General features: G+C 40.7%; 1 protein-coding gene across 1 annotated transcript in view; it reads left to right on the forward strand.

Annotated features, from left to right (window-relative positions):
* LOC145395780 (ionotropic receptor 93a-like) overlaps positions 1-23,928 on the forward strand; it is a 163,819-nt gene that overhangs the window by 16,648 nt on the left and 123,243 nt on the right. Inside the window, exon 2 of the mRNA XM_080269317.1 lies at positions 23,319-23,395. Coding sequence (XP_080125443.1) covers positions 23,319-23,395 — 77 coding nt within the window. The remainder of the gene's footprint in view (positions 1-23,318; positions 23,396-23,928) is intronic.

Genomic DNA, 23,928 nt, shown 5'->3' on the forward strand with positions numbered 1-23,928 from the left:
GGGGACGTGCAGTAGACTACTCACTCCCGACTCGGACCCGAATGAAATGATTAGATAAAAACTCCCGGATAAAAGTGGGGAGTTGCCCACGGAGACCAAACTCATAAAGAGATTGCAATATACCATGACACCAGGAAGTGTCGTACGCCTTCTCCAAATCAAAGAACACTGTGATATGATGCTGGTTAGTTGCAAAAGCCTGGCAGATGGAAGATTCTAAAGAAAGGAGAGCATCTGTGGTCGACCGCATCTTCCGAAACCCACACTGGACTGGAGACAAGTAACCACCCTTCTCTAAGTAACACATGAGCCGACTATTCACCATCTTTTCGAGGACCTTACAAAGGCAAGATGTCAGCGAGATAGGGCGATAATTAGTGGCCTGCAAGTGATCCTTACCCGGCTTAGGGATGGGGAGAACCACAGCAACACCCCATGAGGTCGGAAACCCACCATTGCACCAAATTCTGTTATACAGTGACAACAGAAAATGAAGGGCTGCATCAGGCAAGTGGTGTAAGAAGGCATATGGGACATCATCCAAGCCTGGAGACGAGTCGCGGCACTGCGACAATGCCGTCTGAAGTTCAGAAGCAGAAAAAGCAACATTATACGACTCCTCCGCAGTAGATGGAAAACTAATGCCCAAAGATTCCAGGTGCCGTCGACGGCGTGCCGACGGGGATGAGGTGTCCTTCCTAGAGACATTAGCAAAATGAGCTGCAAATATCTCGGCAACAGACGAAGAATGAGCCACCACCACACCTGCACGAGATAAAACAGGAGGAGAGGGAACAGGAAATTTCCCTGAAATCTTCCTCACCCATTTCCACACTTTTGTGAGAGGAGTCTGTGAAGAAATTGAAGAAACAAATGATGCCCAAGACTTCCTCCTAGCCTCCTTCATAACCCGCCGGGCATGAGCTCGGGCCCTCCTATATGCCACTAAGTAACCAGGGTCACCTCGGTGACGACGAAGTCGGGAGAAAGCAGTACGTTTAGCCCGAACAGCAGAAGCACACTCATCAGTCCACCAGGGAACTGGACGGCAAGGAAAGTGACCAGCTGTTCTCGGAATACTCTGCAGTGCCGCCGAGTGTAGTAAGTCTGTGAAATACTCAACAGCAGCATCAGTGCTGACAAAATCCTCCACACATCGGTTCGGGGTACACAGCTCCTCAAAAACCGGCCAGACCGCCCTATCCAAGCGCCAGCGGGGAAGATGACGCCGAGGCGCACTCTGTGTCGATCTTAATAAAATAGGGAAGTGGTCACTGCCATGTAAGTCTGGTAACACAGCCCATGTAAAATTCAGGGCTACCCCTGCAGAGCACAGAGACAAATCAATAGAAGTAAAAATACCCGTTTGACTATGGAAGTAAGTAACTTCACCAGAATTTAAAATGTACAGGTCCACATCCTCCACAATGGAGGCTAACATAGTACCTCTAGCATCAGCTGTGGAGCCACCCCACAGGGGATGATGACTGTTCATGTCAGCCAGCAAGAAATAGGGTGAGGGAAGTACACGAATAAGATTTTCAAGATCAACCCTCTCAATAGTGGCACTAGGAGGGAGGTACAAAGAGCACACAGTATAACGACGGGGAAGGAAAATCTGGAGAGCAACAGCCTGCAGTGGAGTGTTAAGATTCACAGCAGTGAAAGGTATGTCACTGCGTACTAGAATAGCCACACCCCCACCATGACCCTGTCCAGGAAGAGGATCTGAATAAAAAACCTGGTAACCAGGTGGACTGGGAAGCGCAGCATCACCAACCATTGTCTCTTGTAGGTAAACACACACAGGTGAATACTCAGCCAGAAGCCAACGGAGTTCCTCCCAGTTGGCTCGTAAACCACGGCAGTTCCATTGAATAATATTAGCCATTAAAACTAGTGAAATAAAAAGGGGCAGGGGAGAGGGACAAACAGAAAACCATAAAAAAATACTAAAAATATTAAAATGGAGGAACTATATACACAAAAGAAAGGGTCACTTAGTGGAAACCACTGAGCGACCCTGGGAGACAATCTTCTTGGGAATGCGGATACGCCCACTAAGGGGCTTGCCACGGGCAGCAGCATGGCTAGAATGAGGGCCTGGGGTCTGCGAAGTGTTAGGAGACTTCACAGACACCCGTCGCTGCCCAGCAGGAGAGGAAGAGCTACTCCGAACCCTGCCCAGGGCCCCCAGTGAACCAAGAGGTCGAGCAGGAGGGATTGGGGTCCTGGCCTCCAAACGTGGAGGGGGCAGGACAGGATCCTCAGAGGTAACCGGAGGAGGAACATCTGATTCCCCGGAGGAAGAGGTGCCAGACTGACCTGACACCCCAGAAGCCCTCGAAGACCCAGAAGCAGGGTCCGAGGGCTGTTGCACAGATGGACTAACTACAGAGGATGTGGACTCCATGACCGACACCTTGCTTGGAGGATCTTCAAGACTCAAAGACTCTGAGGAACCACGATGGCGCTTAACAAATGAAGAATGTGCACCATGACTACTAGGGGATACCATAGATGTAGAGTTCGAGTCTTGAACTGTAGCGGCAACCGTCGCAAGTGTGGGAGATTGTTGCACTGGCATGGGATCGACAGATGAAGGCATAGGAGCTGACACAACAGGAGGAACTCGAGTCTGCTGCTGGACAGGACGATGAGGACGGCTATGACCAGACAAAACTGACGCATAAGACACTCCGTTACGGAAAACAAATGACATGGCTCTGCTCCTGGCCTCAGAAAAGCTTATTTTGTCACGAGTACGGATGAGGAGGATCTCCTTCTCCAAGCAAAACCGGGCACAGTCTTTAGATGAAGCAGGATGTGCCTCACCACAGTGCAAACAACAAACAGGTCCAGGACAGTCCTGTCCTGCATGAGTGGATTCTCCACAACTGACACACACCACTGGGAGGCCCTGTTGCAAACGACGACAGACTCGCCCAACATGCCCGTACATCTGACAATGGTAGCAGCGTCGTGGGTTTGGTACAAAGGGTTTGACCCTAAGGGAAAACCAAGCCACCTTGATGGATGAAGGGAGAACATTACAGTCGAACGTCAGCAACAAGGATGGAGTTGGGGAAAGTACACCATCAACCTTCTTCCGAAACCTCTCCACTTTAACCACCCTGTGGACCTGGAGTTCTTCAAGGAGCTTCTCTTCACTGTATCGGAGTAAGTCTTTTGAGAAAACAACACCTCGACTCTGATTGAAAAAAGCATGAGGGAGACAAGTAAATAGCGCATCCAGGTCCTTACACTGGGCAGCCAGCCGGGAACCCTCTTCAGGGGATGTAACCTCCACTAGGAGGCTACCATCCCCCTGAGGTGAAATCTTTGGCTCTCTTCCACAGATTGATACAATGCGCCGATGAACAGTAAAAATGTCCAGATTCCCAATAGGCTGATCATCCAGAGTACGAATGGTGTAGTACCTTGGGAAATCAACCCTCTCATAGACACCTGGCAGGACCTCACGGGCATGTCCACTAGATGTTGTTGTCTGTTGCCGGCTCTTCTTCTTTGTAGTGGCCACTGACCGGAAACCACTGGAACCAGGCAGTATTGGTTCCAAGGTGGCAATGTGGGCCTCACCAGCCAGAGGCACATGAGGTGCACAGGAGGGAGACTCTGAAGGATGGTCAGGGACGGAACCAGGGTCGTCAGCTGAAAAATTTTTACAAGCCATATTCAAAAAAACAACCTTCATTCCCCCACCCCTCCACCCACCATGGAGCCCAACAAGGGGAGGCCATATGCCAGGGAAAGCACCACTGGCGACCCCAGAGGTAGTGGGAAAGTATATGCAGGTAACCACCAAGGGACCCTGACAAGGGTGACTCCAGGACGATAGGAGCCACCAGGTCCCCCAGTGCCCACTTGACCCTAAAGCCACTAGGTGACTAGCCTGGATGGCTAGCCAGTGACCAGCCAATTGACCTGGTCGGCCCCAACCAGGCCACCCGTCTAGCCAGAATAAGGGACCAAAGAGGTGTATTGCTAGCAGCAGGGCGCACCATGCAGCATCGCTCAACCTCCAGGACTCCCGTCTCCCAGCATTACGGGACGCCACGCACGGCAAACACGTGGGGAGGCTACAGTCCTACCCTAGATGGCAAATGGGCAGGGACTGACATCACCAGCAGGCCTCCTCTACCAGTGATGTAGGGAGTGCTTGGTCCACGAGGCCGACAAATGCCGAACCCTACAAAGGTAGGCCTGCCTCCCAAGTAGGTGGCACTGCCAGCCACGCTTCAAGCCCCACCACCATGTCAAGGTGACTCCCTACAGTGGGGAAGGGGACTAGTTGCCACGTAGCCTTTTGTACACTTTAACTACGTGTTTTTAAAAAGTGGTACTAGAGGCTGGCTAGAGTACAATATTATGTACGAGTATACCGTATTTAATTAGTATAATAAAAAATTGCAAAAGCTGACAGAATGTTATGAAACGACGTACGAGCGTAATAATCTGACATTCCTCATAACCGTGTCTAAGCTCCCTTCCCCTCTCTCCCCCCTTCTCCTCCTGATGTCCCCCCACCCCTCCTTCCCCTTCCTACTCCCCACTCACGTTCATGCCTCTCCACTTTCTCCTCTCCTCACCCTCTCTACCTTCATTCATTTATCCACGGCACTAACCCGACTGGTGCATCACAATTCTCTCTTGACTGTTTACTAAACCGATATTGTCCTGTTCTCAATTGCTCGAAAAGCTTTAATAAAATGTATCCAAGGCTAATTACCAATATTCCTTCCTGTTCTAATCCCATTCTTCCCCTCCCCCTCTAATTCCCACTCTTTTTATTCCAGTTGTCATTCTTTCCTCCATCCTTTGTCACTACCAACAGCCGCTAGACACAGAAACGTTTGAGGTCTCGTTCTTGTGATGTATTTGTCCTTACTGTGTGTGTGTGTGTGTGTGTGTGTGTGTGTGTGTGTGTGTGTGTGTGTGTGTGTGTTTAGTGAGCCTGGCAGTTGGTGGCTATTATTTCAGTAGGCGAAATTAAACAAACATTTGTGCCCATTCATCCTACTTCCTCTCTCTCTCTCTCTCTCTCTCTCTCTCTCTCTCTCTCTCTCTCGCTCTCGCTCTCTCTCTCTCGTTCCAAGGAAAATGTTCGCACCCTCCTCATACTGTTCACTGATTCATGAAGCAGGATCAGAACCCATCATGTTTCGAACTACTGCATCACATTTGGAGTAAAGAGTTGGTGAAAAAGACTGAGGCATGGCAAGATACTCTCGAATGTAAAGAACGTAAAGGTTACAGGAATAGACAAGAAATGGAGAAGAGTGCAGTTCATTATGTAGATCTGCGCCGTGGTTAAGGTAGACAGGATGCGGAGAGAGGGGAGTGGAAATGAAAGAGCATTGGGGGGGGGTAGTTGGGAGGTAGGGTGGGGAGGGACTTGGGGAGGGACTTGGGGTGGGTACGAGGGAGAGAGCAGAAGTTTCATCACTCTACAACATTTTTCTGTCGTCTTTTGCTCGCTTTTATGCTAATCAGATATAAAGACCATTGCATTCTGGGCGATTTATGGCACTAATTCTTACAAACACGTCTTTAAAGCGTATAAAAGCCTGTGTGGCAACTAGTTCCTATACACTGTTGCCAGACAAAACAACCACATCACACGAGCAGGCTTGCAGCGAATTTGTGCTGACGACTGTACATTCCCATTATAAACATATTTACAACATTGCCCAGAGAAATTCCGAACCAAATTATTCTTTCCACCCAACTGCTCCATCGCATTTTTCGAAGCTTCTGTGGAATCTTCCACACAGTGGAGGTAAAGGAAAAACTTCCCGTCATCCCCCTGCTTCTTTGTGGCATCGTGCTTCTCGCACTTCACTGAAGCGTTTCATATCCTGCCATATTTTACTGACATTTCAAAGATCATTACTTTTCTGAAGTGAATGCCACTGTCCCCAATAACGGAAGCAATATACCATCCGCCAACCAGTGAACCCTAGCCTCCTGTCCAGCTCTTTCTTGCAAGGGTTAGCAGGCGTTCTCATTCCTCATATATACAAATCATCACATTAGGAAATGTCATCATTCTGTATATCACACTGCCTACGACCTCTAAACTTTTAAACTATATGTCCAATCGAGACACCTCGAAATAACCGTGACGATTTTTTTTAGTTCTTCCTAGGAAGAACAACACATTATTATACTTGGAGCATTTGGCTCGTACTTTATTATGCACTAAAATAATCAGATTCTTTCAAATTAGAAAGGGCATCTTGATAAGATTTAAGACATGCTACATCATAACTTTTATTTACAAACATTTCCCTTAAAGAGTTTATGGTAAAAATTACACAAGGGAATATCTATCTATTTATATATAGTATATATATATATATATATATATATATATATATATATATATATATATATATATATATATATATTTATATTTATATCTATATATCTATCTATACAAATATATATCTATATCTATCTATATCTATAACTATATCTATCTATCTATCTATTTATCTATATATATTTAGTATATATTTATATCTATCAAATCTATCTATCTGTCTATCTATCTATCTATATGTATATATATATATATATATATATATATATATATATATATATATATGTATATCTATCTAATCTATCCATATATATATATATATATATATATATATGTATATCTATCTAATCTATCCATATATATATATATATATATATATATATATATATATATATATATATATATATATATATATATGTATATCTATCTAATCTATCCATATATATATACAGTATATATATATATATTGTTACATAACATATGATTTCATCATCCCTTGTATAATTCTAACTTATGATACAGTTTTGTTCATGATTGCATCATCCTTTGTATGATCCTAATGTACAGTATGCTGCATGTTTGATCACGATTCGCCACTTGGATTCCATAGTGACCAGGCTTACGTGTTCTATCTCACTACCCCCTTCTCCCCTTATAGTAGAGTAAATCGTTCTTTCTGTTGTTCAGAGCAGATTGTCAACTCTTCGTCCCCTATGCTTTCATTTGCGCGTCCTTCTTACAAGTTGAATCAAGCTCTGCCGGCCCCCTATATAATGAGCTCAGTCTCTGCATTAGGGGCCACTTAGATCTACTCCTCATTCTGTTCACATCTCTGTCCTCTCCTGTACAGTATATTATTATTTTTGTGAGTGCTCAGGAAGTCTCCAGCCATCTAGCTGCTGTATAATTTGAGTATAAGTGTTATTACCATTTTTCTTGTACTGTATAGCCTTAGGCGTTAATTCGTAAGCCTGGTAAAGTTCTTATGATTCATATTGGTTCCATACTGTCAGCCAGTATCAGTAATATTTTGTATCTGTAATAATATTATATCTTGCTTTAACTCAGCATTATCCGGTTTTCTCATTTTATCAGGGCTGACTTAGATAAATTTGCTCATGCTAATTTCGTGTTAATAGAGGCTATTGCAGTTAACCATATATGTAACCTGTTTTGCCATTACATTATCGTTATGAGTCCTGAATGTTTAGTTGTTAGTTTGAGCATTAAACTTTAACTTGTAATTTTACCTAAGTCTTTTGTTTTGAACCTAGAACTTTGCAGGACAGTAGTGACTTTAGTATTCTCACTTGAAGTGTTCATTATCTCTCTCTGCTCCGTAATATTAATTTGACAACCTCTTATCAGGATATTAAGGATATTATCATAAGGATATTGCTTGATATTTTGTGACTGTGATTTATTCATGATGTCTACTATTACTACTCTTGATGAAGCCAAAGATTTTTTGTCAAATGTGCAAACAGTGTGTGATAAAGAAAACAGAACAAAGAATGAACTTAAGCTTGTTGCTCAACAATTGGGAATTGCTGTTCGCTCTCATCATTCTAAAGATCAGATTGTTGGCATGATTAATAAAAGCTTGTTTAATGTAACTCCTCCAGATGAGCAAATGCAGATTGAAATAGTTAAGTTTCATCTAGCCCTGCAGGAGGCTCGTGCTAAGGAGGCTGAGTTTCAGGCACGTGCTAAGGAGGCTGAGTCTCAGGCTCGTATTCAGAAGGCACAGGCACAGGCTCAGGCACAAATTGAACTTGCTAGGATTCAGGCAGACCATGAGTATCGCATGAAACAAGGTGGAACTGGATCATCTAGCTCTGATGATTTTGATGTGACTAAAAATGTTAAACTTGTCCCTCCTTTTAATGAATATGATTTAACAAAGTATTTTCAGTTGTTTGAGAGGGTAGCGACAGGTTTTAATTGGCCCAAAAAGTATCGGCCAGTACTCCTTCAGAGTGTTCTCACCGGTAAAGCTCAAGTAACATATGCATCTTTGCCTCAGGATCAATCTGATAATTATGATGTAGTTAAGAGCTTGATTCTAAAGGCCTATGAGCTTGTTCCTGAAGCCTATAGAGTAAAATTTAGGACAACTTATAAGCAAGATAAGCCATCCCATGTTGAGTATGCAAAAATCAAAGAAGATCTGTTAGAGCAGTGGTTAATTCTAAGAATGTAAATTCTGATTTTGATCAATTTAAGCAGATGATTTTGCTGGAGGACTTCAAAAGGTGTATTAATAAAGTTGTAAGCCTATATCTTGATGAGAAAAGAATAGATAATTTGTCTGATGCTGCAGGTTTTGCTGATGAATATGTTCTCACTAACAAGAGATATTCTAAAGAAAAAAAGGAAAGCTGAGAGTAAGTATGTTGCCTCTACTCAGAGTACAGGTAACAGGAAAGAGAATAAAGATGATGTTTCTCAGGAAGTAAATACGAGCTCCACCTCCAGATTTCAGAAAAGTAAATGTACTTATTGTAGTAAGCTTGGTCATACTACGGAGAAATGTTTCAGGTGACAGCGTGATGTGAACAAAAAGGAGTCTTTAAATATTCAGTCAATGGGTCTAGTGTCCACCCTTGAGAGTTCCCAGAATTCTTTAACCGAGTTAACTGAACCTGCTTTGAGGGGTAAATTAAATTCTCATGATGAAGCTCCTCTTTTGAGCAGTAACGTGGGTGACACTCTCAAGAGTTCATGTGCTAATTTCCAGTCTGATGGTTTTGTCAGTCCTCTGGACAATAATGACAGGAAATCAGTTAAAATATATCGTGATACAGGTGCCTGCCAATCCCTTATGCTGACCAGTGTTCTAGGCTCTAATGTTAACTCCTCTGATGAAACTGTAATCTTACAAGGTGTAGGGAATAATTACTTCTCTGTCCCTCTGTGCAGAGTGAATTTAGAGTCTGGTTTTGTTAATGGTTCCGTTATGGTTGGGTTGGTTGAGACACTTCCAATGTCAGGTGTAACTTTCTTACTTGGAAATGATATTGGTGGAAGTCAAGTGTGTCCAGCTCCTCAGTTGTCTAGTGAACCAGTGACTGCGACCCAGGATTGTGATGTCCCTGATGTGTTCTCTGCATGTGCTGTCACTAGGGCTAAGTCTAAAGTTACTGGTGACTTAGAGGATAATGATGACGATGTTATCCTAGCTTACACATTTCTTGCTAATTTGGACCACTCACCAGATGAGGCAGTACCTCGTAGTGTTGATAATTTGTCTCGTCAAGAGATGGTTGAGTTGCAGGTTGCTGACCCTGAGTTGAAAGGTCTAGCTAACTCTGCTTGCAGTGAGGAAGAGTCAGCTGATGCTTCTACTAGTTATTATATAAAGTCAGGAGTACTTATGAGGAAGTGGAGACCCCCAACAGCATCAGCCGACTGTGAATGGGAGGTTGTACATCAAGTTGTCATCCCTCGTGTTTGTAGGCAGGATATCATTAGAGTGGCTCATGATTCCAGTTTGGCAGGACACCTTGGAGTGAGGAAGACTGTGGCACGCATTTTGAAACACTTCTACTGGCCAGGTATCTTCAGAGATGTTTCCTGGTACTGTAAGTCTTGTCACACCTGTCAAGTTGTGGGGAAGTGTAATCAGACCGAAAAGGTTGCACCTCTAGTTCCCATTCCTCCTTTTAAGGCGCAATTCTCCCGTGTGTTGGTGGACATTGTGGGCCCTCTCCCTAAGACTTCTTCAGGATTTTCTTATGTGTTGACGCTGATTGATATGGCTACACGTTATCCTGAAGCCATTCCACTTAGAAATATCTCAGCAAAGAACGTGGTTAAGGAAATGCTAGGGTTCTTCACCAAGTTTTGTCTGCCCAAGGAGGTACAGTCAGACCGGGGAAGTAATTTCATGTCAAATTTTTTCAAGCAGTCTCTGACAGAGTTGGGCATCATCCAGATCACGTCTTCAGCTTACCATCCCCAGACCCAAGGAGTGTTGGAGCGATATCATCAAACACTCAAATCGATGCTCAGGAAATACTGTTTGGAACATCAGAAAGATTGGGATAAAGGTCTTCCATTCGTTGTATTTGCCGCAAGAGAATCTCCAAATGAATCACTGGGCTTCTCACCCTTTGAACTACTGTTTGGCCATGAAGTAAGAGGACCCCTTAAGCTACTCAAGGAATGCTGGCTGTCGGAGGAAGATGACGTCAACCTGCTGGAGTATGTGATGAAGTTCAAAGAATGGTTGTCCACTGCTTTACAGCTGGCGTGAGAGAATTTAGGAGCTACTCAGGAGAAGATGAAGACTTGGTATAATAAGAAGTCCAGGTTACGCCACTTTCAGCCAGGAGATCAGGTTTTGATTCTGCTACCAGTGCATGGGCAACCTCTTCAAGCCAAGTTTAGTGGTCCTTATTTCGTGGAGAAGAAGCTCAGTGATGTCAACTAAGTCATCGCCACACCAGATCGTAGAAACAACAAGCAACTTTGTCACATCAACATGCTAAAGTTATATCACATGCGGGACGAAAATAACCCAGTCTGCACTGTAGCTGTTCCACCCAAGTCTGCAAGTGAAGCTCTCCCATGCAGTATGAGCCTGAGTGATAGTTTGGGGAAGAATCCTGATATCATGAATGATCTCCAGACTAAGCTTTCTCATCTAGCTCCCGAGGAAAGGCAGGAGTTTTCGGCATTACTGCAGGAGTACCCGCAAGTATTCCGTGACACTCCAGGAAGATCCACTGTGTTGATGCATGATATCGATGTTGGAGACCAAAGCCAATTAAACTGCCTCCTTACCGTGTGAACCCAGTGAAAGTTCCTCTCATCCAGAAGGAGCTTGGCTACTTGTTGGACCACAAGATGATTGAGCCCTGTCAGAGCGAGTGGAGTTCTCCTGTCAGTCTAGTTCCTAAGCCAGGTGGGTCACAGCGGCTTTGCATCGACTACAGACGTGTTAATCAGATAGCCAAAACAGACACTTACCCTCTCCCTCGCGTGGAAGATTCCATAGACAAGATCGGAAAGGCTAGGTACATAAGTAAGTTTGATTTGTTAAAGGGATACTGGCAAGTACCTATGACTGAACGTGCTAGGGAGATCTCATGTTTTGTAACACTAGGAAAGACTTTTGCATGTTCTGTAATGCCATATGGTATGAAGAATGCACCAGCCACTTTTCAGAAGCTCATGAATGTTGTAACAGAGGGTTTGGCAGGGTGTGTTGTTTATATTGATGTATTAATCTTCAGTGACAATTGGAAAGATCACCTATACCATGTCAGTAAATTTCTTGAGCGTTTGGTTCAGGCTAATCTTGTAGCTAATTTATCAAAGTGTGAGTTTGGTCAAGCTAAAGTTCAGTACCTTGGGTACGTAATTGGTGATGGACATGTTGCACCACCAGCAGCTAAGGTTCAGCTTATAAGTGATCTTCCCAGACCTAAAAGTGGGAAAGAGCTACAAAGATTTTTGGGAATGGTAGGTTATTACAGGAGATTTATTCTTAACTTTTCAATTCTTGTATCACCACTTACAGACCTACTGAAAAAGGGAGTTAAATTTGTCTGGACCGATAATTGTGAATCCTCTTTCTGTAAACTTAAAGCTATCCTATTAAGTCAGCCAGTGCTCGCTGCTCCAAATTTTGCTAAACCTTTTAAGATGGCTGTTGACGCAAGTGATACAGGAGCTGGGGATGTTTTGCTGCAAGAGGATGATCAGGGTATTGAACAACCTGTATCATATTACAGTAAGAAGTTCACTCCACCTCAAAATAACTACTCAGCTATTGAGAAAGAGCTTTTGGCCTTGATTTTGGGTTTACAGCATTTTTCATTTTATTTGTGTTCTGGTTTTCACACCATAGTCATTTATACTGATCATAACCCACTGAAATTCCTTAGTAAGTTTAAAGATAAAAATCAGAGATTGACAAGATAGAGTCTTCTTCAGGAGTATTCATTAGACATACAACATGTCAAGGGGAAAGAAAATGTTATTGCACATTGCTTATCTAGACTTTAGACAGATTGTTTTAGAGTAATAAGAAATTTCCTTTGTAAATTTCTTTTTCTTTGTGGGGAGGTGTTACATAGCCTATGATTTCATCATCCCTTCTATAATTCTAACTTATAATACAGTTTTGTTCATGAATGCATCATCCTTTGTATGATCCCAATGTACAGTATGCTGCATGTTTGATCACGATTCGCCACTTGGATTCCATAGTGACCAGGCTTACGTGTTCTATCTCACTCCCCCCTTCTCCCCTTATAGTAGAGTAAATCGTTCTTTCTGTTGTTCAGAGCAGGATTGTCAACTCTTCGTCACCTATGCTTTCATTTGCGCGTCCTTCTTACAAGTTGAATCAGGCTCTGCCGGCCCCCTATATAATGAGCTCAGTCTCTGCATTAGGGGCCACTTAGATCTACTCCTCATTCTGTTCACATCTCTGTCCTCTCCTGTACAGTATATTATTATTTTTGTGAGTGCTCAGGAAGTCTCCAGCCATCTAGCTGCTGTATAATTTGAGTATAAGTGTTATTACCATTTTTCTTGTACTGTATAGCCTTAGGTGATAATTCGTAAGCCTGGTAAAGTTCTTATGATTCATATTGGTTCCATACTGTCAGCCAGTATTAGTAATATTTTGTATCTGTAATAATATTATATCTTGCTTTAACTCAGCATTATCCGGTTTTCTCATTTTATCATGGCTGACTTAGATAAATTTGTTCATGCTAATTTCGTGTTAATAGAGGCTATTGCAGTTAACCATATATGTAACCTGTTTTGCCATTACATTATCGTTATGAGTCCTGAATGTTTAGTTGTTAGTTTGAGCATTAAACTTTAACTTGTAATTTTACCTAAGTCTTTTGTTTTGAACCTAGAACTTTGCAGGACAGTAGTGACATTAGTATTCTCACTTGAAGTGTTCATTATCTCTCTCTGCTCCGTAATATTAATTTGACAACCTCTTATCAGGATATTAAGGATATTATCATAAGGATATTGCTTGATATTTTGTGACTGTGATTTATTCATGATGTCTACTATTACTACTCTTGATGAAGCCAAAGATTTTTTGTCAAATGTGCAAACAGTGTGTGATAAAGAAAACAGAACAAAGAATGAACTGAAGCTTGTTGCTGAACAATTGGGAATTGCTGTTCGCTCTCATCATTCTAAAGATCAGATTGTTGGCATGATTAATAAAAGCTTGTTTAATGTAACTCCTCCAGATGAGCAAATGCAGATTGAAATAGTTAAGTTTCATCTAGCCCTTCAGGAGGCTCGTGCTAAGGAGGCTGAGTTTCAGGCACGTGCTAAGGAGGCTGAGTCTCAGGCTCGTATTCAGGAGGCACAGGCACAGGCTCAGGCACAAATTGAACTTGCTAGGATTCAGGCAGACCATGAGTATCGCATGAAACAAGGTGGAACTGGATCATCTAGCTCTGATGATTTTGATGTGACTAAAAATGTTAAACTTGTCCCTCCTTTTAATGAATATGATTTAACAAAGTATTTTCAGTTGTTTGAGAGGGTAGCGACAGGTTTTAATTGGCCCAAAAAGTATCGGCCAGTACTCCTTCAGAGTGTTCTCACCGGTAAAGCTCAAGTAACATATGCATCTTTGCCTCAGGATCAATCTGATAATTATGATGTAGTTAAGAGCTTGATTCTAAAGGCCTATGAGCTTGTTCCTGAAGCCTATAGAGTAAAATTTAGGACAACATATAAGCAAGATAAGCCATCCCATGTTGAGTATGCAAAAATCAAAGAAGATCTGTTAGAGCAGTGGTTAATTCTAATAATGTAAATTCTGATTTTGATAAATTTAAGCAGATGATTTTGCTGGAGGACTTCAAAAGGTGTATTAATAAAGTTGTAAGCCTATATCTTGATGAGAAAAGAATAGATAATTTGTCTGATGCTGCAGATTTTGCTGATGAATATGTTCTCACTAACAAGAGATATTCTAAAGAAAAAAAGGAAAGCTGAGAGTAAGTATGTTGCCTCTACTCAGAGTACAGGTAACAGGAAAGAGAATAAAGATGATGTTTCTCAGGAAGTAAATACGAGCTCAACCTCCAGATTTCAGAAAAGTAAATGTACTTATTGTAGTAAGCTTGGTCATACTACGGAGAAATGTTTCAGGTGACAGCGTGATGTGAACAAAAAGGAGTCTTTAAATATTTAGTCAATGGGTCTAGTGTCCACCCTTGAGAGTTCCCAGAATTCTTTAACCGAGTTAACTGAACCTGCTTTGAGGGGTAAATTAAATTCTCATGATGAAGCTCCTCTTTTGAGCAGTAACGTGGGTGACACTCTCAAGAGTTCATGTGCTAATTTCCAGTCTGATGGTTTTGTCAGTCCTCTGGACAATAATGACAGGAAATCAGTTAAAATATATCGTGATACAGGTGCCTGCCAATCCCTTATGCTGACCAGTGTTCTAGGCTCTAATGTTAATTCCTCTGATGAAACTGTAATCTTACAAGGTGTAGGGAATAATTACTTCTCTGTCCCTCTGTGCAGAGTGAATTTAGAGTCTGGTTTTGTTAATGGTTCCGTTATGGTTGGGTTGGTTGAGACACTTCCAATATCAGGTGTAACTTTCTTACTTGGAAATGATATTGGTGGAAGTCAAGTGTGTCCAGCTCCTCAGTTGTCTAGTGAACCAGTGACTGCGACCCAGGATTGTGATGTCCCTGATGTGTTCTCTGCATGTGCTGTCACTAGGGCTAAGTCTAAAGTTACTGGTAACTTAGAGGATAATGATGATGATGTTATCCTAGCTGACACATTTCTTGCTAATTTGGACCACTCACCAGATAAGGCAGTACCTCGTAGTGTTGATAATTTGTCTCGTCAAGAGTTGGTTGAGTTGCAGGTTGCTGACCCTGAGTTGAAAGGTCTAGCTAACTCTGCTTGCAGTGAGGAAGAGTCAGCTGGTGCTTCTACTTGTTATTATATAAAGTCAGGAGTACTTATGAGGAAGTGGAGACCCCCAACAGCATCAGCCGACTGTGAATGGGAGGTTGTACATCAATTTATCATCCCTCGTGTTTGTAGGCAGGATATCATTAGAGTGGCTCATGATTCCAGTTTGGCAGGACACCTTGGAGTGAGGAAGACTGTGGCACGCATTTTGAAACACTTCTACTGGCCAGGTATCTTCAGAGATGTTTCCTGGTACTGTAAGTCTTGTCACACCTGTCAAGTTGTGGGGAAGTGTAATCAGACCGAAAAGGTTGCACCTCTAGTTCCCATTCCTCCTTTTAAGGCGCAATTCACCCGTGTGTTGGTGGACATTGTGGGCCCTCTCCCTAAGACTTCTTCAGGATTTTCTTATGTGTTGACGCTGATTGATATGGCTACACGTTATCCTGAAGCCATTCCACTTAGAAATATCTCAGCAAAGAACGTGGTTAAGGAAATGCTAGGGTTCTTCACCAAGTTTTGTCTGCCCAAGGAGGTACAGTCAGACCGGGGAAGTAATTTCATGTCAAATTTTTTCAAGCAGTCTCTGAAAGAGTTGGGCATCACCCAGATCATGTCTTCAGCTTACCATCCCCAGACCCAAGGAGTGTTGGAGCGATATCATCAAACACTCAAATCGATGCTCAGGAAATACTGTTTGGAACATCAGAAAGATTGGGATAAAGGTCTTCCATTCGTTGTATTTGCCGCAAGAGAATCTCCAAATGAATCACTGGGCTTCTCACCCTTTGAACTACTGTTTGGCCATGAAATAGGAGGACCCCTTAAGCTACTCAAGGAATGCTGGCTGTCGGAGGAAGATGACGTCAACCTGCTGGAGTATGTGATGAAGTTCAAAGAACGGTTGTCCACTGCTTTACAGCTGGCGAGAGAGAATTTAGGAGCTACTCAGGAGAAGATGAAGACTTGGTATAATAAGAAGTCCAGGTTACGCCACTTTCAGCCAGGAGATCAGGTTTTGATTCTGCTACCAGTGCATGGGCAACCTCTTCAAGCCAAGTTTGGTGGTCCTTATTTCGTGGAGAAGAAGCTCAGTGATGTCAACTATGTCATCGCCACACCAGATCGTAGAAAGAACAAGCAACTTTGTCACATCAACATGCTAAAGTTATATCACAGGCGGGACGAAAATAACCCAGTCTGCACTGTAGCTGTTCCACCCAAGTCTGCAAGTGAAGCTCTCCCATGCAGTATGAGCCTGAATGATAGTTTGGGGAAGAATCCTGATATCATGAATGATCTCCAGACTAAGCTTTCTCATCTAGCTCCCGAGGAAAGGCAGGAGTTTTCGGCATTACTGCAGGAGTACCCGCAAGTATTCCGTGACACTCCAGGAAGATCCACTGTGTTGATGCATGATATCGATGTTGGAGACCAAAGCCAATTAAACTGCCTCCTTACCGTGTGAACCCAGTGAAAGTTCCTCTCATCCAGAAGGAGCTTGGCTACTTGTTGGACCACAAGATGATTGAGCCCTGTCAGAGCGAGTGGAGTTCTCCTGTCAGTCTAGTTCCTAAGCCAGGTGGGTCACAGCGGCTTTGCATCGACTACAGACGTGTTAATCAGATAGCCAAAACAGACACTTACCCTCTCCCTCGCGTGGAAGATTGCATAGACAAGATCGGAAAGGCTAGGTACATAAGTAAGTTTGATTTGTTAAAGGGATACTGCCAAGTACCTATGACTAAACGTGCTAGGGAGATCTCATGTTTTGTAACACTAGGAAAGACTTTTGCATGTTCTGTAATGCCATATGGTATGAAGAATGCACCAGCCACTTTTCAGAAGCTCATGAATGTTGTAACAGAGGGTTTGGCAGGGTGTGTTGTTTATATTGATGTATTAATCTTCAGTGACAATTGGAAAGATCACCTATACCATGTCAGTAAATTTCTTGAGCGTTTGGTTCAGGCTAATCTTGTAGCTAATTTATCAAAGTGTGAGTTTGGTCAAGCTAAAGTTCAGTACCTTGGGTACGTAATTGGTGATGGACATGTTGCACCACCAGCAGCTAAGGTTCAGCTTATAAGTGATCTTCCCAGACCTAAAAGTGGGAAAGAGCTACAAAGATTTTTGGGAATGGTAGGTTATTACAGGAGATTTGTTCTTAACTTTTCAATTCTTGTATCACCACTTACAGACCTACTGAAAAAGGGAGTTAAATTTGTCTGGACCGATAACTGTGAATCCTCTTTCTGTAAACTTAAAGCTATCCTATTAAGTCAGCCAGTGCTCGCTGCTCCAAATTTTGCTAAACCTTTTAAGATGGCTGTTGACGCAAGTGATACAGGAGCTGGGGATGTTTTGCTGCAAGAGGATGATCAGGGTATTGAACAACCTGTATCTTATTACAGTAAGAAGTTCACTCCACCTCAAAATAACTACTCAGCTATTGAGAAAGAGCTTTTGGCCTTGATTTTGGGTTTACAGCATTTTTCATTTTATTTGTGTTCTGGTTTTGACCCCATAGTCATTTATACTGATCATAACCCACTGAAATTCCTTAGTAAGTTTAAAGATAAAAATCAGAGATTGACAAGATAGAGTCTTCTTCAGGAGTATTCATTAGATATACAACATGTCAAGGGGAAAGACAATGTTATTGCACATTGCTTATCTAGACTTTAGACAGATTGTTTTAGAGTAATAAGAAATTTCCTTTGTAAATTTCTTTTTCTTTGTGGGGAGGTGTTACATAGCCTATGATTTCATCATCCCTTCTATAATTCTAACTTATGATACAGTTTTGTTCATGAATGCATCATCCTTTGTATGATCCCAATGTACAGTATGCTGCATGTTTGATCACGATTCGCCACGTGGCTTCCATAGTGACCAGGCTTGCGTGTTCTGCCTCACTCCCCCCTTCTCCCCTTATAGTAGAGTAAGACGTTCTTTCTGTTGTTCAGAGCAGATTGTCAACTCTTCGTCCTCTATGCCTTCATTTGCGCGTCCTTCTTATAAGTTGAATCAAGCTCTGCCGGCCCCCTATATAATGAGCTCAGTCTCTGCATTAGGGGCCACTTAGATCTACTCCTCATTCTGTTCACATCTCTGTCCTCCCATGTACAGTATATTATTATTTTTGTGAGTGCTCAGGAAGTCTCCAGCCATCTAGCTGCTGTATAAACTGAGTATAAGGGTTATTACCATTTTTCTTGTACTGTATAGCCTAAGGCGTTAATTCGTAAGCCTGGTAAAGTTTTTATGATTCATATTGGTTCCATACTGTCAGCCAGTATTAGTAATATTTTGTATCTGTAATAATATTATATCTTGCTTTAACTCAGCATTATCCGGTTTTCTCATTTTATCAGGGCTGACTTAGATAAATTTGCTCATGCTAATTTCGTGTTAATAGAGGCTATTGCAGTTAACCATATATGTAACCTGTTTTGCCATTACATTATCGTTATGAGTCCTGAATGTTTAGTTGTTAGTTTGAGCATTAAACTTTAACTTGTAATTTTACCTAAGTCTTTTGTTTTGAACCTGGAACTTTGCGGGACAGTAGTGATATTAGTATTCTAACTTGAAATGTTCATTATCTCTCTCTGTTTCGTAACAGTATATGTATATATATATACATATATCTATCTATCTATCTCTCTCTACATATATACATACATATATATATCTATATATCTATATCTATCAATCTATCTCTCTCTATATATATACATACATATATATATCTATATATTTATATCTATCTATCTATCTATCTTTCTATATATATACCTACATATATATATCTATATATCTATATCTATATCTCTATCTATCTGTCTATCTATCTATTCATCTATCTATATATATACATATCTATCTATCTATCTATATACATACATATATCTATCTATCTATCTATCTATCTATCTATATATATATATATATATATATATATATATATATATATACATACATATCTATCTATCTATCTATCTATATATATATATATATATATATATATATATACCCCCTGGGGGTAGGGTTTTTTTTTCAAGAGTACTCCCCCCAGTATCCCTGCTTGTCGTAAAAGGCGACTAAAAGGGTTGGCGGAGGGTTAGTGCCCCTCCCCGGAAAACAACTAACTAAAAAAACAAACAATAAGCCTCGGACAAGGACTGACCAAACGTTGACGACCAAGGACCAGACAAAGGACATTGCAATTGGAACTTGGAATGTAAGGGGAGCAAATGATGAGGTGAAAGAGAGAGAGATTGTCCAGGTGCTTGAGGATGCGAAAGTGGATGTATGTGGAATAACTGAAACAAAATGGAGAGGAGAAAGTGTGAGAGAATGGGAGTATGGATGGGGTATATGTGCAGGAGTAGGTGAGAATGAGAGGGCAAAGGAAGGAGTTTGTATAGTTGTGAGTAAAAGATAGAATAGGAGCATAAGACAGTATGGATCAGTTGGATCAAGGATTGTGTGGGTAAAGTTGAAAGTTGGAATACAAGTGTGGGCGATTGTGTGTGTGTATGCGCCAACGCAAGATCGTGCTAGAAGAGTGAGAGAAGAGTTCTGGACAAATGTAGAAGTGTGCATGGAAAAGTTTAGAAGGAATGAGAGAGTGTTTTTGATTGGTGATATGAATGGTAAAGTTGGGAATGTGAAGGTGGATGGAATAGTTGGTGAGTGGGGTGTGCCTACTGAGATAGATGAGAATGGGAGTGCGTTAGTGGACATTTGTGCTGGGAGGGGGTTGGTCATAGCCAATACCCTCTTCAGGCATAAAATGATCCACAGGTATACATGGCGAGTGATGAGAAGAGTGGGTGGTGAACTGAATGAAAGGAAGGCAATGATTGATTATGTGTGTGTGGATGAAAGGATGCGAAGATGTATATTGGATGCAAGAGTTTATAGAGGTTGGGGGAGTGGACTTTCTGACCACTACTTGGTGGTGGCCAGAATTAAAGTTCAAGTAAGATGGAGGAATAGAAGAAGAGAAAAACGAGAGGAAGGAGTAGTTGCAAGGAGAGTGGAAAGGTTACAAGAGGATGAGAAAAAGGCAGAGTATAAGAGAGAAGTGGAGGAAATATTGGGCAAATATGAATTGGAGCAGATGGGGGACGTGGAAGGTGTGTGTAGAATATTTACAGAAGAAATATGTGCAGCATGTGATGTGGTGTGTGGAAGGAAGAGAAGACGGAGGGGGGTGCAAGGAACAGCGTGGTGGACTGAAGAGGTGAAACAGGCTGTGGCACAAAAGAAGAAATCATACAATGAATGGATGAGGAATAGGGGCGTGGAAGAGGTTGAGAGGCGGAAGAGAGAGTTATATGTAGAAAGAAAGAGAGGTGAAAAGATTAGTATGAGAGAGTAAGAAGAGAGTGGATGAGGAATTTGGAAGGAATTTGAGTGTAAAGTGAAGGGACTGTAAGAAAATGTTCTGGAGAGAGGTGAAAAGAGTAAGACAGGGTGGAAGTGAAGTTAGCAGGGGAGTGAAAGATAAAAATGGTAGATTACTAGTGGAGAAGGGAGAAAAAGTGAGCAGATGGAGAGAACACTTTAAGGAATTGTTGAACGTGGAGGATGGAAGTAATGCGAGTATAAGTGGCTGGGGAATGGCTGGGAGAAAAAGGGAGGTGAGAAGACAGGAAGAAATCAGTAGGATAGAAGTTGTGGAAGCAATGAAGAAAGTTAAATCAGGGAAAGCCCCAGGAATTGATGGAGTGTGTGGTGAAATGCTGAAGCATGGGGGAGAGATAGTAGTAGAATGGATGTGGAAGATGTGCAGATTGGCCTGGGAGGAAGGTAGAGTCCCGGAAGATTGGAAGTCAGGTATAATTATTCCCTTGTACAAAGGAAAAGGGGAAAAGGAAGTGTGTGGTAATCATAGGGGCATTTGTCTTCTTAGTATAATAGGAAAAGTGTATGGTAGGATACTTATTGACAGAGTTAGAGAAAGAACAGAGGAATTAGTTGGAGAAGAACAGTGAGGCTTTAGGAAGGGAAGAGGTTGTGTAGATCAGATATTCATTCTCAGATCTTTAGTGGAAAAGTTTCTAGAGAAGGGAAAGAAGTTGTATGCGGCCTTCATGGATTTGGAGAAAGCATATGACAGGGTGGATAGACTAGGATTGTGAAAAGTGTTAAGAATATATGGAGTAGATGGGAAGTTGTTGAATGCTGTGAAGAGTATGTACGATGGTGCGAAGGCTGCAGTGCGTGTGGATGGTGAACTAAGTGAATTTTTCTCTTTGAAAGTTGGGTTGAAACAGGGATGTGTTATGTCTCCATGGTTGTTCAATCTGTACATGGATGGGGTAATAAAAGAGGTACAAGGTAGGGCAGTGGATGTTGGAGTGGCCCTGGTGAGAGAGGATAGTGTTTGGAAACTCCCTGTACTGTTGTTTGCAGATGATACTGTGTTGTTGAGTGAAGACGAAGGGGAGCTGCATGGCTTGGTGGATGAGTTTGAGAGAGTGTGTAAGAAACGGAATCTAAAGGTGAATGTAGGGAAGAGTAAAGTGATGGTCTTTGAGAGAGGTGAAGTCAGTGAATGTACAGCGAGGTTGGATGGTGAGGAATTGGAAAATGTGAGTACGTTTAAGTACTTGGGTAGTGTGATGAGAAAGGATGGAGGTTTGGAGGGTGAAGTGCTTGAAAGGGTACAGCAGGGAAGAAAGGTTGCTGGTTCTTTGAAAGCAGTGATAAGAAACAGGGAAGTGAGCACGGAAGTGAAAAAGTTACTACATGACAGTATTGTGATACCAACTCTAACGTACGGAAGTGAAGCTTGGACGTTGTTGGAAGGACACAAGTCAAGAGTGAGAGCAGTGGAAATGAGTTATTTAAGAGGAGCCTGTGGAGTCACATGGAGAGACAGGCTGACGAATGACGATATAAAGGAGCGTTGTGGTGTTGATGTGGATGTGATAGGAAGCGTTATGAGGAACACACTGAGGTGGTTTGGCCATGTGGAGAGGATGGAGGGTGAAAGACTGACGAAGAGAGTGTATGTGAGTGAGGTGGAGGGAAAGAGGGAGGGGGAGGCCGTGGATGAGATGGGGGGATGGGGTGGAGAGGTATATGAGAGAGGGGTGTGTGAGTTGGGCGCAGGGTAGTGAAATGGCGGGGGACAGGGCGACTTGGAGGCGATTTGTTTCTGGCCACCCCAAACGGGATTGAGGCGTCTGGCAAAATATATATATATATATATATATATATATATATATATATATATATATATATATATATATATATATATATATATATATATATATATATATATATATATATATATATATATATATATATATATATATATATATATATATATATATATATATATATATATATATATCGATATATATATTATATATATATATATATATATATCGATATATATATTATATATATATATATATATATATATATATATATATATATATATATATCGATATATATATATATATATATATATATCGATATATATATATATATATATATATATATATATATATATATATATATATATATATATATATATATATATATATATATATATATATATATATATATATATATATATATATATATATATATATATATATATATATATATATATATATATATATATATATATATATATATATATATATATATATATATATATATATATATATATATATATATATCGATATATATATATATATATGTTTATATATCGATATATATATATATATATATATATATATATATATATATATATATATATATATATATATATATCTATATATATATATATATCTATATATATATATATATATATATATATATATATATATATATATATATATATATATATATATATATATATATCTATATATATATATATATATATATATATATATATATATATATATATATATATATATATATATATATATATATATATATATATATATATATATATATATATATACTGGGGCTTTTATTTCTTTAATTTTATATTTACTTGCAGGTGACAGATCAGGTGCAGCTTCGTAAATCATTCATGGCAACAGTGATATATGCTGTTATTCCACAAGATCTAGAGAGGTTAGATTCAAAGCTAAGGTTAACCTTTGCACTGTAGTGTTCACTGTCTCTATTGATAATCCGGTTTAAGTGTAGATAGTTTTATGCAGCAAAGAAAAGCTATACATTGTGAACAGATAGAGATAGCGTATCTAATTTGAAATTGCCTAATGTCTTATTAATTATAGATGACGTAAGTGATGAGGAAAATTAATTTTGAATTTTGTTTTACTTGCTAAAGTGGAGTAACTAGAAAATGAACCTGTCAGTGCACAAAACTCAAAAGCATTCTTCTAATGACTGCCTACAAATGTAGAACTGAATTCTGCACATATTACCTTCATTTGCTTGTTCACAATACTTACACTTCCTTTGTTTCTGTTATGTTACTAAGTAATATTAGTAAGCCTAAAAGTCCATCCCATAATGAAGGGGTTAGAAATTGGCTTGATTAGCTCATCTTTTAAAAAGAATCTCATTTTAGCCGATGAAAAAAAATGACAGTATAGTATGTTATAATCCGGTAGTGCATCCAACAAGGACTATAGATTCAT

This window comes from Coenobita brevimanus, chromosome 33, assembly GCF_032717465.1.
Source record: "Coenobita brevimanus isolate Jiangsu-jjx chromosome 33, ASM3271746v2, whole genome shotgun sequence".
In the NCBI taxonomy this organism is placed as follows: domain Eukaryota; kingdom Metazoa; phylum Arthropoda; class Malacostraca; order Decapoda; family Coenobitidae; genus Coenobita; species Coenobita brevimanus.